This window comes from Gavialis gangeticus, unplaced genomic scaffold (assembly GCF_001723915.1).
Source record: "Gavialis gangeticus isolate Ggan-Ray unplaced genomic scaffold, GavGan_comp1, whole genome shotgun sequence".
NCBI lineage: Eukaryota > Metazoa > Chordata > Crocodylia > Gavialidae > Gavialis > Gavialis gangeticus.
Window position 1 is genome coordinate 23,628,818 of NW_017729024.1, and position 16,005 is coordinate 23,644,822.

Genomic DNA, 16,005 nt, shown 5'->3' on the forward strand with positions numbered 1-16,005 from the left:
TGGCGGCCGTGGGCTCGCAGCCGGACGCGGGATCCCCGCGCTACCAGGTAGGCCGGGCCGACGCGGGAGGCCCTGTGGGGCGGTGCCGCCCCCGCCCCGCGGAGATGACGCCGCTCCGAGGAGAGCGGGGCGCCAGGGTCACCACGGCCCGTACCCGGCCCCGCCCCATTAGCGTGTTTCTGCTCGTCTCCGGCCCCAGTTTCCCCGGCGGGAGCTCGAGGCCATTGCCTCTGTCCCTACCCCCGAGGGCCGCGCTGCTCGCCTCGGTCACCCAGCTCCCACTCGAGCCACCCCAGCAAATGCCAGCTCTCAGTATTCACTGTTTCTTGCAACGAAAACAACACTTTTTAACTACTGACAAGTGATAGAGCAGTTTTTCTATTGCAAACACCCCAGAAAGTTGGCAACTGTGGATTTCTGGTTGAAGTCTCCGGGTCAGACAAACTTAACGTGCTAGCTAACCTGGCGTGATGCCCCAGGGCACCTGGGGTACAGGTACACCCTGGTTGAGAATCACTGCCCTGGGGTCATGGAGAAAAACCCATTTCCAGCTTCTCAGTAATTGCCCTTCAGCTATTTGAAGACTGTCATCAAACTCCCTTGGCTGCCTTTTCTCTAGACTTTAAATAACCCCAGCTCTTTCAGACTTTCATCATAAGTCTTGTCTCCTATGTCTCTAAACACTGTTGTTGTTCTACACTGGTCTCTTTCCAAACTGCCTTCTTGTGGTGTGTGCCCAAATATCCTAGTCTAGGTTAGGCCTCACCAGTGCTCAACAGGGCGGAAGAATTGCTTTCGCTAATTTGCAGATGACACCCCTGTGTGCTGTTGGCTTCTCTTTTTTGACCAACAGCTTTAACTTTAACTAGCTTTTTAAACTAATGTAAAGGGGGTGGGAGTCCTGATGCAGGTGTCAAATGACAATTTTGCAGGGGAAGATTTCTGTGCTTGGAAATCAATTGTGAGTTGAAGGAATGAGTAGCGTTCACAAAGTCTGTACATACCAGTAGAAAGCAAGGGCAAAAAATTGTAAGAATATCCTTTTATGGGTGGAAGGAAGAGATGTTTTGGGATTGTTTTGCTGTAAGGAAAAAAAATAAGTGTATTCACTTGTCAGTTGCAAATACATTTGTTTACTTGCACTGTCATTTTAAAGGAGCATTGTTAGCCTCATCTGTTGCAAACAAATCTGTTTGCTTGTGTCTTTGGTAAAGTCTTTGCTAATTAAGCTGTGCAGTGCTCTCCTTTGTCTCAGGTAAGACACTGAAAACTTGTCACCTTCTCTGCTAGGTTCTTCATGTTGTGGTGTTTGCCAAACCTGTGAGGATATGTGCATTTGTTTAAAGTCTCTGTCTACTGGAATTAAAAGGAAACTAAGCAAGATTGTAAATTAAGTGAAACATCCCCCTACACTGCAACAAACATTAATGAAAACATTTCCCTTGTTTTCTCATTGCAAAATGTAAAATTCTCAACAGAACTGAGCTCAGTGGGACACTTAAGAAACATGTTACTCCACATGAAAGTTAGAAATACTCTAAATGTTTAAAGATAATATTTTACTTTATTTTTATTAACCAAATAAGCTGGTTTTAGACTTCTGTGTCTGTGCAACTGCTCAGGTTTTAACCTGAAAATGAGACCTGATTCCCAACCCAGTTTTTTAAAACCAACTTTTCATTTTCCTTCTCCGCCACCCCCTCGATCATTGGCAACAGTTTCCTAGGGGACTTCAGGGCAGGCCATGTATATCCAGCTGCACTGGACTAGCGTATGTTCCTTTGGATACATCTGGTACGTCATTCAAACAGTAAGGTGACTAACAGGGTTACCATTTAAGTGGAAAGTAATTATTGTTTATAGAGCACTACAAGCATGTGTGAAGTTTAACAAACACAAAAGGCCAAGGTTGCCACCATGTGGCACTTATAGTCTGAAACAAATGTTATACATGGGATAACTGCAAACACAAGAAGGCATAAGGATAGGCAATAGCGGCTACAGTGTCCTTAACTAATATTTGTCTTTCTGGCTGTGAAATCATCAAGACAAGTTGGCCTTCATAATGTAAACTATCAAGCCAGAAAGTTGAAAATATAATTAAAAAAAAAGTAAGTTTAAGTTCTGGAAGATAAAGCCAAATCTGTGTGAAGACCCGGAGGGCAAGGTCCTGCAGGTGTATTGTTCTCAGAGGTCAGTGGGAGCACTCCCTGCAGGATTACTTTGTAATTTTTGCATCTAGAAATTATTGCATTTACAACAGATTGTCATGGTATATATTGTTCTACAAAGTGAAAGTGTGGTAACTAACTTGCCCCTTTCGAATCATATACTATAGAACTTGGAAATATGTGACAGAACTAATAATATGTAATGCAGAGACCAGCCTCCCTCCCCCATAAAGTCTAAGGCAGTGATTCTCGGCTAGGGGACTGTGGCATCTTGGGGTGCCTTGAGATCCTTTCAAGGCTGCCATGGGGTGCCACACAATGTTAGCACTGTTGAATTTGCAAACGTGATTCATATGATAAACTGAGGGATTTTTAAATAGGAATCCATAGTGCTAAAAAACATTTTGACCTGGTGTGGTCTTTCTGAGTTCTTTGCAACAGAAGAATTGCTCTATTATTTTTCTGTAATCAAAAAACAAGTGAAAACTAAGAGTTGGCATTTTCTGAGAGGTGGCTTGAATCTTAAGAACCACTGATTTAAGGTAAGTATTATTGTTGTTTCTTTGTAAAGTGGAATCAGTATCCTATTTTAGTCAGAGGAGTAGTCTCTGGAATTAGAAATGGACAGTTTCCAATCCCAGATTCACTCAGATGAATCTGGTATGTTCATTTATAGCTTTAATAAACCCTTTCACCTATGACAAATAATAACTTTCTGAGTGGAAGAGACACAGAGAGCTAAGATTTAACATGCCTGTGCCTTTATGCATCCAAGTAGTCCCACTGAATTCAGTAATTTTATGCATAAAATCATTTATGTTTCAGTCCCACAAGATGCTTGCAATATGGTGGTGTATAATGTTAATTTATATATTATTTAAAAAGATATGGCCAACTCAAATCTAGGGGGTTTTAGAACCAAGTTTGGTTCTAGCTATTAGGCCTCCTAAGTCCCTATGCCAATTTTTGTGGGTTTTCATTCACACTTTCTATTTTTAAAGGGGTTTTATCTCCCAAATACTGTGTGAAAGAAACACACAAATATAATAGAAACTTGCAGAGCAAGAAACTAGTAGTGAAACTTGATTGTTCATAATAGGCTGCCTGGCAAATAAACCAACATTCAAACTGAAGCCAAAAGAATGGAGAGAACCTTTTATTTTTCCCCTCTAATCACATATGCAGCAACTCTGGTTGTTTACATCAATTGTATGTTTAAATTAATAGAATTGTGATGATTATTTTATAAGCTTTAATTAAACAAAAAAGAAAAAGAACAGCCCAAATCATTATAATGAGAACTTTTGATGGTGAACTGAATGCAGTTTTATCTTTCTAGCTGTGCACAGCCCTTGTGCCTTTGCTGCTACTACTGTTTCCAAGCAGCAGCAGAATTAACAGGTCTGTAATCAGTTTTAGTCTTTCTATTTGGACTCTGTGGAGAGTGGCAAAACCAGTAATAATCAACTGCAACCATAGGCAGTGGAAGGCGGGAGCTAATGGGGTTTAGCCCCCCAAAGCTTTTCACTATGACAGGTGACAGCAGCAGCACCATGGTGCCTCCGTCCCACTGCCTGACGCCATTTGGTGTGCAGCCACTCCTCTGCCTCTATGTACAGCATCAGCGTGCGCCAGTCCCAGAACGGCCCTGCGGGAGGGTGGGGTGAGGGTCAGGCAGGACTCAGTCCCCCACAATAATACTTTCCTCCACCACTTATGACTACATTCTTTTGCTGTTTAGGAAAAAGGTGAACTGTAGAGGTTAGTATTAGAGTTATGAGCAAGATATTTTACCTACTTGTTATAACTTCAAAATGCAAGGGATGCTCTTTTGCCCTTAATTAGAGTAACTTAATTACAATTCTGTGTACAATATATGCACACACATTGTATCTCTTTTTTATAGTCTTGTTTCCTCATCCTTTCTATCTTTGTGGCCTTTCTGTGACTAAGCTAGGTGAGTCAGAGCTGAAGTAGCCTTGTTGTGAGACTCAATAGGTATCAGGGGAAAACTTAATTTTGATTATTTAGTTCTGCAAATGTAGAATTGCCAGCATGGTTCTGCCGAGAACAAGGCAATCTTTTAAATGAGTGACAGAAGATAAAGTAATATGAATGATGTACAGTATTTTATAAAATTGTATATTCTGATTGTAACTAGGTTTTTAAAAGAAAAAACTTAGAGTTTTTAAAAAGCCAAATTAAAACATGTTTTTATCATATCTTTAATTAAAACATGTTTTGTTAGTATCTTTAATTCCTGAGAGAGATTAATGTATTTTATATGAGTGTTATGACTTTTTAGGTAAACATGGCAGCATGTTTAGTAAATGATCACTCATATCCAGAGCTGTAAGAGTATGTTTTTTGTGGACCCTTTTCAAGTTTGACCAAACCAGGAGGTTGGAACAAAAGGTTATTGGTTCAAAACCCACACTGAGAAGGTAAGTTGCTCAGTGTGAGTCTTGTATCAGTAGCGGCCTTTTGGCACAAAGGTGGGTGGGAGTTGAAATGAGTCCTGTTCACATTATAATAAGTAATAGGAACAAAAACTGGAAACTTAAGAAAACAATCTTCCGTGAATAACCTAATTTTGATTGACTGTAAATCAAAACAAATCTTTCCAGATTTTAACTTGTTTGGAGTAGTGGGGAGGCCTGTTTATAAAGCACTTTGAGATGGCGTTGATTTTTTATTAGTGAATGTTTTTTAACAAGTAAGAAAAAAAACCAGAGCCAGAAGTGTAGAGAATAAATTGAAAATTTGAACAGGGAGAACAATATGATAGCACCAATTAGTGACATTTATTTCTCCGGTGTGTTTTTCATTCAACACTGACAGTAGTATATTTGGTAAAGGTAGAAACACTCATTTTCCCCATTTAGGAAAACTATGAACGAATGAAAGCATTAGTGACTGAACTCCAAGAGCAAGCAGAGAAAATCAGACTAGGTAAGTGCCATATTCATGATTTTTAGAATTTTTTTAAAACAGCCCTGGCATAGAGAGCTTTTTTGACTGATGCTGTTTAGTCAATTGTAACAGTGTTCACTCAAGTAAAGTCTGCTGTCTGGATCCCATGAGACGTACAGAAATATAAGAATCTTCTTCTTATTACTGAAACTTGCTCTGTTATCTTCCATTAGTTGCAACCTATAAAGGGATAATGTAAGGATAATCTAACTTGGTTCAAAATGTAGGTTTTTCAATAACAACAAACACCTAATATCAATAGAATGTTTCCATGACATTTTAAAAATTACCAGAGAAACTGTTTTCATATTGCCATATCCTGTGTTTACCATTCAGATCTCACAGCGGCGTGTTAACGCATAAGGGCCTGAGAATTACTAGAAACTCATTATAAATAAGAGAAAAGCTGAGTTAAGGAAAATATAGGCTAATTTTGTCCTCCAGGCTGAGAGCGGGGTAAAAAGTAAACAAACTGAATAAAGAATAAAATGTGATATTTAAAAGCATTTCAGTTTTAATCAACTAATATTTTAATAAATAAATATATTGTTTTAATGAATTTAATGGTAGTATCTTTTTAAACAAACAGAATTATTAACAAGAGACTTACTGATTATCTTTTACATCCCCTGTTTTCCCTCTTCATGCTGGTCCATCTCTGTGTTTTCTGTTTTTGTAATCCCTTAGCTGGGTGATTACACTTCCTTTTAAGTTCTCTCTTAATGTATCAACTTGTAGGAACAGCCTTCAAAGGACTGTGGTATTATGAGACAGAGGGGGTTTTATTCTGTGTTATTTTTTAATTTGTAAATCCAGAATCAGTCTTCTTTAATATACAATTTACGTTAACTAAGTCAAGTGACCTGAAAAATTTCAAATTTAAAAGGCCACACAAGTGCTGAACAACTAGGCCTTGAAAAGGTTGGACTTCAACTTTTAATTCTGCCCTTGTGTTTGAATGCATTGTGAGACTGTTACCTCTGTGACACGGTTTATTCACACACAAGTTTTCAAAGTATGCAGTGAAATTTCTACAATTTTTGAAGGGAACATAGTTAATCTTTCTAATTTAATTTGACGTGTTTGTAGGACTGGACTCTAAATTATTTCTCCTGATGATGCTGGATATCCTTGACCCCCCTCCCTTCTCTCATTGGCTTTCACAGATAAGGAACTGTTTAACACATGGACGGTCAATTATTTCGGGTGGAGGGCAGCTTACCCCGTTTTGGCAGGCTGTGGAGAGCCACATGGGTAGCCCAGCCCCTTGACAGGCACCCCACCCCTTGTCAGGTGCCCCGCCCCCTGGTCACCATCTTGGGACCAATGCCCCAGGGACAGCACTGGTAGGGCCCACAGCAGGGCGCAGGCTGGCAGGTGTCTGTGGGGCTGGGCTGGGCTACACCAGCAGGAAGAGGGGGGAGCTGGCTTGGCTCCATAGAGCCCCTCCCAGCTGGGACCCTATACCCCTGCTGCCCTGCTCTGGGCCCCAGGGCACTGGTGTGGGCCCCGTGCCTTCCCAGCTCCCCGCCCACTCGCACCCAGTGCCCCCCAACCCCACGGTACAGGCAGAAAGAAGCACACAGCCCCGACCCCCTGCTTGCCAGCAGGGAAAAGTAGCCCCTTGCCCACCCCATGGCCGGCACCCCATGCTGCAGCTGCTTGCAGCCCATGCGGGGCTGTCTGGAGCAGGCACAGGCAGCCCCACATGGGCTGCAAACAGATGCAGTGCCCGGCACCGGCCACACAGTGAGCAATGGGCCACTCTTCCCTACGCTCAGGACCAGCTTGTAACCCGACCCTGCTACCAGCCTGGCAGTGGGGCCAGGTTACAAACTGGTGCTGAGCGCAGGGGTGGGGAAGCAGCCCCTCACCCGCCCCATGCCCAGTGCCCCATGCTGCAGCCACTCACAGCCAGCCTGGGGCTGCCTGGGACTGCTCCGGACAGTCCCGCGTGGGCTGTAAGTGGCTGCAGCAGGGAGCGCTGGCCATGGGCTGGATGAGGGTCTGCTTTTCTCTGTGCAGGGCAGAAGCCCAAAGAAAAGCTGAGCATGGGGGGGGGAAGGGGCCCCTCCCCCACCCCATGGTCAGTGCTCCCTGCTGCAGCCACTTGCAGCCTGCACAGGGCTATCCGGAGCAGACACAGGCAGCCCCATGTGGGCTGTGAGCAGCTGCAGCGCAGGACATCAGGTGTGGGGTGGGGAAGGGCCACTCCCCCCTGCTCCTTTTTTGTTTGGGGTCCCTCCCGTCCTTCCCCCTTCCCTCACACTTACCTGTAGTGCTGGCGCAGGGCAGCCATGTGCTCCCATGCCAGAAGCCTGGGCAGGGGCTTCCAGCTGGTGGGACAGGGCCAGGCTGGGCGGGCCTCACTTTTATTGGAGCCCGCTGGGCTTCCCCTGGGTCCTACTGCCCTTGGTTGCTGTCATTTTTGGAACCAAGGGCAGAGAAATATTAATTTTCTACATTTTTAGGGATCCCACGGGCTGGATAGAATGGCCTTGTGGGCCAGATTTGGCCCGTGGGCCATATTTTGCCCACCCCTGGTTTAACACCTCCCAGTGATGCTTACCACATAATAAGACAGGGCTTTTAACACCAGCAAATCTTCCTGTGCTGGCCCCACAGGGAGACAGGACAAAGCTAAAGTGTCACTTGGTCATTTTCCCTTACCTTATTGCCTAGAGAAAACTTCCTAAGTATTAATTTACACATAGATAGTGAAATTCAAATTATTAAGCCTACATTGTAAGGAAAAGGCATGCAAGAATGATTAAGTTCCTCTCTGGCCTTCTAAATAAGTGTCCCCTCATTTACTTTATACAGACAAGGTTTTTTGGGAAAATTCAATATCTTTTACTTTATACATGCTCTATTATTTATGTTTATTAATATACCATAGTGCCTGGGTATCCTTGTCATGGACTAGGACCCCATTGTGCAAACACAGAGTAAAAAAAATCACCCCACAGAGACCTTACAAGCAAAACATAAGATATGTGGGTGGTGTATAGACAGCAGATGCATGCAAACAGGCAGGAAGCTCCAGGAAATAGATACCAGTGGTCAGCATGGTAGACAGCAATCATTGCCCACCTGCAACCTGACCATCCTTGAGGCATCACTGTAAAGGTGAATTTTAAGTAAGGATCCTGAAGGAGGATAATGAGGTAGCTTCGTAAGTGGGTGAGCTCTTCCTTTATTCTCCCTCCTGATCTAAAAGGTAGGTAGTAGTTTTATGGGCCAGACGGACGCAGACAGTAAAAATAATCAGCTTGTTTTTCAGACAATAGAGAAGGAAGAGCCAGTAGAGGGATACAAAGCAACAGGCAAATGGCCAGAGCAATGGTCTAGGAAAATGAGTCTTATTGGATATCAGTGGGGCAAAATTGCATTTGTCAAGGCCAGAGAAAAGGGTGCTGCAGTAATCAAGAAGTGAGATATTGAGCACTTGGATGAGAATTTTAACTCCTGTAGATGTACAGAAAAGGCTGTATATTAGTGATTTTTATACCAAAAGAATCTTCAAGAGTTAGATGAGCATCGTTTGACCTCACAGGGAGGTTCAAATTGGAGATGCTATCCAAATTCCAGGCCTGAGTGACAGGCAGGATAGTGATGATGATGATGTCCACACTGATTAGGAAAGGAGGTTGGGGGGAGTACTGTGTTTGTGTAATATCAAGAGCTCTGTCTTAGTCATATTGAACTTGAGATGACAGCTAGACAGACATGAGCTATCAGAAGGAGAGAATGAGATTTTATTTGGAACAGAGTAAAACAAGTCAAGACAAGAAGTGGATCTGTGACACCTGTATAGGGATGAATTACTTGGATAAGACAGTACTACTAAGTGGGTGATGCATGTCAACTGTCCACATATATTTGAATGGTGCAAAAACCAGGCAATAAGGGAGAGAAGTTAATTTACAAATGAACTCAACAAAGATCTTTGTAGTATACTGTAAGGTCATAAAATGACATAACAGCTTCTTTCCATCTGTCATACCTATGCTTCTCTAAAACCATGTTCTTAATTCAGTTTGTTCATTCCAAAAAGGGAATAAAAGGCTAAATTATCTGGACATTCATTTGCTTTCAAGACTTGTTAGAAAGAATGAAGAAAAAGTTTTTTGGACTATCTGCTGAAGAAACAGCATTACTTGCATTAGCATCTCCAGTTAACTGTCTGAAGTGTAAACTTACATTGATTAAACATAGTGTGTCTTTGTTTTTATAAATGAGAATTGATTTACCCTTGTACTTGTACCCTAAATTTGGTGCATGCCCTCATTATTACAGGAGGTGGAGAAAAGGCTCGAAAGCTTCACACATCAAGAGGGAAGCTGTTACCTAGAGAGAGAATTGACAGACTTGTAGATCCAGGGTGGGTAATTTCTTCTTGTATATTGACTTTCTTATAACTTCAGATAGTCCTTTGTTTTGTGAAAGTTAATAGAAATGCCCCCTTTTTTAATTTTCGTATAATATTGGCAAGTAGTATTGATTGAAATATTGATGTATCTATTATTTTAAAAGATGCATTTCAAAATTATTTAAAAATAAAGTTTAAAACAGTGTATTTTAAAACAACAAAATGGATATGTGGAAATAAAAGCAAATAATGTTTATCATCAGGCTATTTTCTGTTAATAATCCTATTACAATATCTCTTTACAGATCTCCATTCTTGGAGTTCTCCCAGTTTGCAGGTTACCAGCTGTATGGTAATGAAGAGGTACCAGCAGGAGGCATTATCACAGGCATTGGACGAGTGTCAGGGTGAGAATTGCTCGTGGTCTAAATTATAGAAGAAAGAGAGAAAAAGAGAGAAAATATTTATGTGGCTTCTTGTTTCAGTTCTGGGATTCATCTGGCATTTTGTTTCCAGTGTTTTGCTGTGTAGGCTTTCTCATACTTTACTCTTATTCTTTAGAAAATTACTCCGAAGTGAGGTTTGCTCATTTAAGGTCCCACTGATAGAGCCTTATCAGCTTATTTAAAATCGTTGTGAGATTCTGTTTCTCTAGGACAATGAGCCAGGATGCTGTAACAAATCTACAAAGGGTAGTGATTTCATCCAGTGTTGCCTTCTGCTTTTCATGGGAGTATGGTGTGTGAAATCACTGTATCTACCATGTAATACTTGATTGGCAAACTGTTTCTGTTTCTTTTTTTTAAGGAATTGGGAACAAATCTTATGCTGCTTTTCAATTTAAAATGTGATTAGTGGGAGCTGTCTTTGGTTTGGGTAGTTAAAGAGATGTAGCTGAGGAGGAATTATGATTTGGGGTGCATTTTCCTGCCTTTTCTGATTTATTTTTGACTCTCAAGTACTTTTGTCATTTTGAGTCTCCCTTCTTAGACTTGGATGGAAATTAGTTGATCAGTGAGGAAAGACGCATGCTTTTTATTTTGTAGTCTTTTGCACTAGATAAATAGTGGAATTGCTCCAAGAGGAGTGACTTACAAAATCATCTAGATTGGTTTATGCTGCTGCAAAGAGAGAATGGCGAAGAGTTAAGTCAGCCCCAAATTTGCTCTCTATTTGCATTTGGCTTAGGTTTTCAAAATCTGTTTAAGTGTTCAGGGATGGGCAGATCACATGGTGCTCCACTGGTTCTCAGCTGCTACAGTGTGGGATGACAGCAGCCAGTGTACTCTAAAGCACCGGTGTTCAACCTCACGCCTGTGGGCTGAATCCAGCCCACAGGGCTGTCATCTGGCCGGTAGGTCTCTCCACGGTGATGGTGGGGGAGTGCGGTAGCAGCATTAATTTGATGGTGGGGGAACGGTAGCAACATGAATTTCCACAGCTTCCCTCTTGTCAAATTTCTAGGGATTCAGTGGCCATATCTGGTGCATGGTGTCAGGACACCATGCTGGATCTCACCTGTGAATTGATCCTATGTGCCAGCCCAATACTGGTTCTGGCCTCTGGATTGATCTGGCCTTGCACCACTCATGTGGCTCATGAAGCTGAGAAGTTGAGCATGGCCGATTTAAAGCATCTAGTAGGCTTTGATCACTGGATTGTGGAATGTGGACTTTCTCTACCCTCAACTTCCCTCACCCAAAATGCTGAGTCAAGAATCTGGCTGAATCTAGGCCACTGACACAGAAGGGCTGAGGAGCTGTATAAGCAATGTCCATAAAACAAAGAGCCACAACAAACAGCATATACACCCTTTCCTGGTTTGTTGCAAGTCTCATTAGCATTTTCTCATTTCATGTACACACTTGTTTTAAACAGCTGCCATAAATGGCCAAGTATTACTACGTCATGCTGAATTGTCTCTGATGGCAAGAATAAAGCTACTGATGCATTAACAACAGCATGAGAGTTTAGAATCAAGAAAATAACCTACATGGAAAGAAACCCTGGATGGCCAGGTTTTAGCCATATTGGTCTAGAGGCAAAAGGAATCAGGACTCTTATTAGAGATGATATATTGTATTAGATCAACTAGATTTTTGCAACTAATTGTTTACTTGCAAGCTTTTGGGTACAAACACCCTTGCTCAGGCATAAGAGAAAAGATTGAAAAAGTTCTCCTGGGTAGAAATGAAAGTTCATATTTTATAAGAGAGTTGAAGGTGTGGTAAAATCTCCTGTTTGGAACTGTTCATTTTATATGCAGATTAGGCTCAGAGAAAAATTGAAATAGTCTAAAAAGATGGAGTGATCTTCTGGGCAGGCATTTCTTATGTGGTAAGGTGTCTCTGAGCTCTGTGATGATTCAAATGACCTCCAAAATGCCACTGGACCAATATGGCTACAACCTGGATACCTGACATGTGGAAGATAATGAATTTTAGCCTTTTTAAAAAATGAAATCTTCATAATTTTACAGGGAGGAAGCAAGTTTGACCACCTAAAATGTGAGACTCTGCTCCTGCCTTTGTTCGAGATAATTTGCATCCATCTTTTTACTACTCTGTGACATATGAAACACTGAAGGAAATATGACTACATCCTGCTTACCACCAAACAAATTAGAGGTAAACAGTCTATTCCAACTTTTTCCTGAGCCTAATCTACATATAAAATGAACTATTCCAAACAGGAGATTTACCACACCTTGAACTCTGCTATGAAATATGAACTTTCATTTCTACCCAGGAGAACTTACAGTCTTTTCACCTGTGCCTAAGAAGGGTGTTTGTGCCCAAAAGCTTGCAATTAAAGACTTTTTTTGCAAAAAGGTAGTTGGTCTAATAAAAGATATTACCTCTAATACGAGTACTGATTCCAAGTATTACTAGCATACTGTGAAAAGCATCAGGTTATAGCTGGAACTACTTATGCCTCAGCCTCAGTTTTATGTATTGTCACTCTATAAGTATTCCAAGAGCTATAAGTTTGTTTAGCTTGGATTTGAAAAACTAGTTTTTCCATGTATGTTATTTTCTTGATTCTGAACTCCCATGCTGTTGTTAATACATCAGTAGCTTTATTCTTGCCTTCAGAGACAATTCAGTAAGATGTAGCCGGTCAGGGAGATTGCCTGCTATTTCCATTTTCATCAAAAATAACGACAGCTGATACATAATTTTCAACCAGTTGCTTGAATACCTGCACTTAGATATAATTATTTTTTCTTTCAAAAGTATTTTAGTGTCAGAGAATTCCCAAAGCACATTTAACAGTAGTTGTTTTTAAACTGGCAAAACCCCCTTGTATGTTACTGTGTAGTTTCAGGCTGAAAACTAACAAGATTTTTAACATTGGCAGGATCAGAACACTGGATTTTCAATAGTTCAACTATTTTTGTATGTCTCAAATATTGCCTAATCAACATGAACAATAAATAGATTGAAACAATTGAAATGACTGTATCAGCATCAAATGATATCAACACAAGCTATTACAACACCATTGTATCTTCATTGTCCTGACAACACAAATGTAGCAAAACTTTTTCAGCTTTAATCTTGTTTCATTCAGGGTTAAAGTTACAGTAATTTAGCTTGTACCATTGCCATCCAGATGTAACAGTTATGTTGTAACAGCTGGTCACCTCCAGAGTAGCAGCAGCAGCTTCCCCTCTATTTTTAGAGGTTAAAATGTGTGTTGGTCCATTGCCAAGCTTGTAATGTTGTTTCTTTTGTTGATCCGGTTATAAACCAGATTGAGAAACTACATTTTGACATCAGACCCTCATACCGCTGATGCCCTTTTTTGGCTCTCTGGATGCAGCCACTGTAGATCAGAGAAACAAGGGTTTTCAAGAGGGATCTTGCAAATTTGGGGAGAGAAAGAAAACATTTAGGATGCCTTTACATAGGGAGGCTGCTCCAATGGGCTGTAATTACAGTGCATTGGAGCAAACTCGATTAATCGAGTCTGCTGGAGTGTGCTAATTAGTGTGCTCCAGCCAGCCTCCACATCTCATGTATCAGCATCCTGTGCTTCAAAATGGTGGCAGGGTCGCTTTAAGTGGAGCTCATGCAATGAGCTTTAGTTAAAGTGCCCCTGCTGCCATTTTGAAGCAGGGGGATGCTAATATATCAGATTCTGTGGGTGATTTAATTAGAGAGGCTCTTGGAGCTGTTCTGATTAAAGCATCCCCCCACCTCTGGAACACATGTCAAAAAGGCCATTAATGACAAGTTGTTTCCTTTCCTTTTTAATTTCTTTCCAGTTATACTGAGCAAAATGAACATAACTTTTTAAATTAGAGATTTCAGATGCTGCCTCATTCATACTATTTTTTAATCAACAAATGTGAAGCAAATGTATCCTGTATTGATGTAAGGTATCTAAATGGAACAGTTTTGAAGTGATAAGTAGTTAATGGGTGTACAGTGGGTTGTGCTGTTGGAATTTGTTGCAGATGTGGTGATTTATGGTAGTTAGGTAGCTCAACTGGGAAATGTATTTTGTTCTCATAAAGTTTTTGCTTTTCAGAGTTGAGTGCTTGGTAGTTGCTAATGATGCAACTGTCAAAGGTGGTACCTACTATCCAATCACAGTAAAGAAACATTTACGGGCTCAAGAAATTGCAATGCAAAATCATCTCCCATGTCTATATTTAGGTAAGTCCTATTGCAAACATAGCGAATGTCTGTTGTTAAAGGATACCCAAGGACTGTCATTAGAAGACTAAATTTTAAATGGATATGATATGGTATGATGGAACGATGGACTCTTAATTTGCTCATCCAAAAGCTGAGGTTTCAGATATGTGCATGCAGGCACACACATGCACATGTTCCGACACTCTCACAGTGCTTATTCATTCCTTTTATAACGATAGTAAAATGAACTAAAGGGTGAAAATTATAAGAACTTATAAATTACATTTAATGCATGTGTAACAACAAAAAAATAGTGCACCCCACATGCACATATCAACTGTGCTTCTGGTCTTATGGAAAAGACGGAATATTTTGTAATGTTGTCTTAGAAAGTTATATGCAGTTATTGAAATACTCCTACCTAAAAAAAAAATAAAGCTAGTTTGAAAACTTCAGCTATAGTTCTTAGTCGGTGCTTTTCTACAATTTAACATAGACAGTACTAAAGATAAAAATGACACTATTTTTAGTCCATGTTGTGATTGTAATTGGTCAGAGATGTCAGTGTGTTTTTTTTTCTAAATCTTAAAAACTTTTTGGGTCGTTTATTTTTTAAAATAAGCAACTCGGCATGCTAAATGTGCCAACTGTATGGGGGTAGTATAGGTTTTCTTTTCTTTACGTTTTTCAGTATGATCTTTTCAGTCCAATGTCTCACCAAGCAATATTTGGCTTGTGAAGTTTTACTGATAACCATTTTATTTGAATTCAGTGCTGTCCAACATCTAAGCCCCTGGGGGTCATGCCAGTGGATGTCACATGGCATAGGGGCTGCACCAGGCAAGGCTTCGGCCCCTGGTGCAGCCTCCATGCCATATGACACTCCTCACTATCCCAGCTGCTCCGTTTACCTGCGTGGGCAAACACTGGGCCCCCCTGCTTTAGGTGCCGTCCCTCCCCCCATTGTTGTACTATGCTGGTGTGTAGGAGCAGTTCTCCCATCCCCCTGCAACATGTGATTGCCCTCCACCTCCACCACTGCCCCACAGGGGCATGATCTTCCCCTCCAGCATGGGCCAGAGTCACCCTTAGCTCTCAACACTGCACCACACTGCCCTATCCCCTTTGGCAGAGCCAGGATATAGCAGCCAGATGTAGGGAGGGGAGGTGCTTGGAGACTTCATCTGTTGTTGCAGCCTGGTGAGAGCCCAGTAGCCACAATTTAACCCCGTGCAGGCTGCATATTGCCTGTGGGCTGTCAGTTGAACATCTGTGTCCTGAATTGATTACTTGGGAGAAATTCTGTGTGATCTTGTGCTTGGAAATCAAAGCAATACTCTGCAGTAATCCTAGAACAATAATCTGCACTGGGATCTTGCAGTCCCTTAGAATGACTACCTTGTACATTGCAAGAGGCAAGGATTTTTGTGGATGGTATCCTTTTATTGGACCAACTGCGTAGTTAGGATAGACTTAGACAAGTTTTCAAATGAAGAAGTAATGAAGAATGAACTGCATTGGAAAGCTGGTCTCTATTTATCCCAACCATGCATTTGGTCTAATAAAAGATAACACTCATAAAAATCCTTGCCTCTTGCATATTTCCTGGATCATCAGAGCTACACCATCATTTTGACACTTCCTTATATATTGGTTTTAATTAAGGTGCACAGTGTGGTTAGTTTAATTTCTTTAGCTTCCATGAGTGACTGTATACATTTGCCTGCAAATCAGAAATTTAATTTTTACTTCTCTGTTTTGAAGCTAAGAGAATGGTCATAGAAAATACAGTTGAAACCGTATTTTAAGTCAAATAGAACTTTGGCAGGAAGATGAGTTTAGA

General features: G+C 41.2%; 1 protein-coding gene across 1 annotated transcript in view; it reads left to right on the top strand.

Moving 5' to 3' along the window:
* The first annotated feature begins 6 nt into the window (after window positions 1-6).
* Window positions 7-16,005, top strand: part of MCCC2 (methylcrotonoyl-CoA carboxylase 2) — a 47,461-nt gene continuing 31,462 nt past the window's right edge. Inside the window, exons 1-5 of the mRNA XM_019516976.1 lie at window positions 7-47; window positions 5,057-5,123; window positions 9,444-9,528; window positions 9,822-9,923; window positions 14,053-14,180. Coding sequence (XP_019372521.1) covers window positions 5,072-5,123; window positions 9,444-9,528; window positions 9,822-9,923; window positions 14,053-14,180 — 367 coding nt within the window. The 5' untranslated portion in view covers window positions 7-47; window positions 5,057-5,071. The remainder of the gene's footprint in view (window positions 48-5,056; window positions 5,124-9,443; window positions 9,529-9,821; window positions 9,924-14,052; window positions 14,181-16,005) is intronic.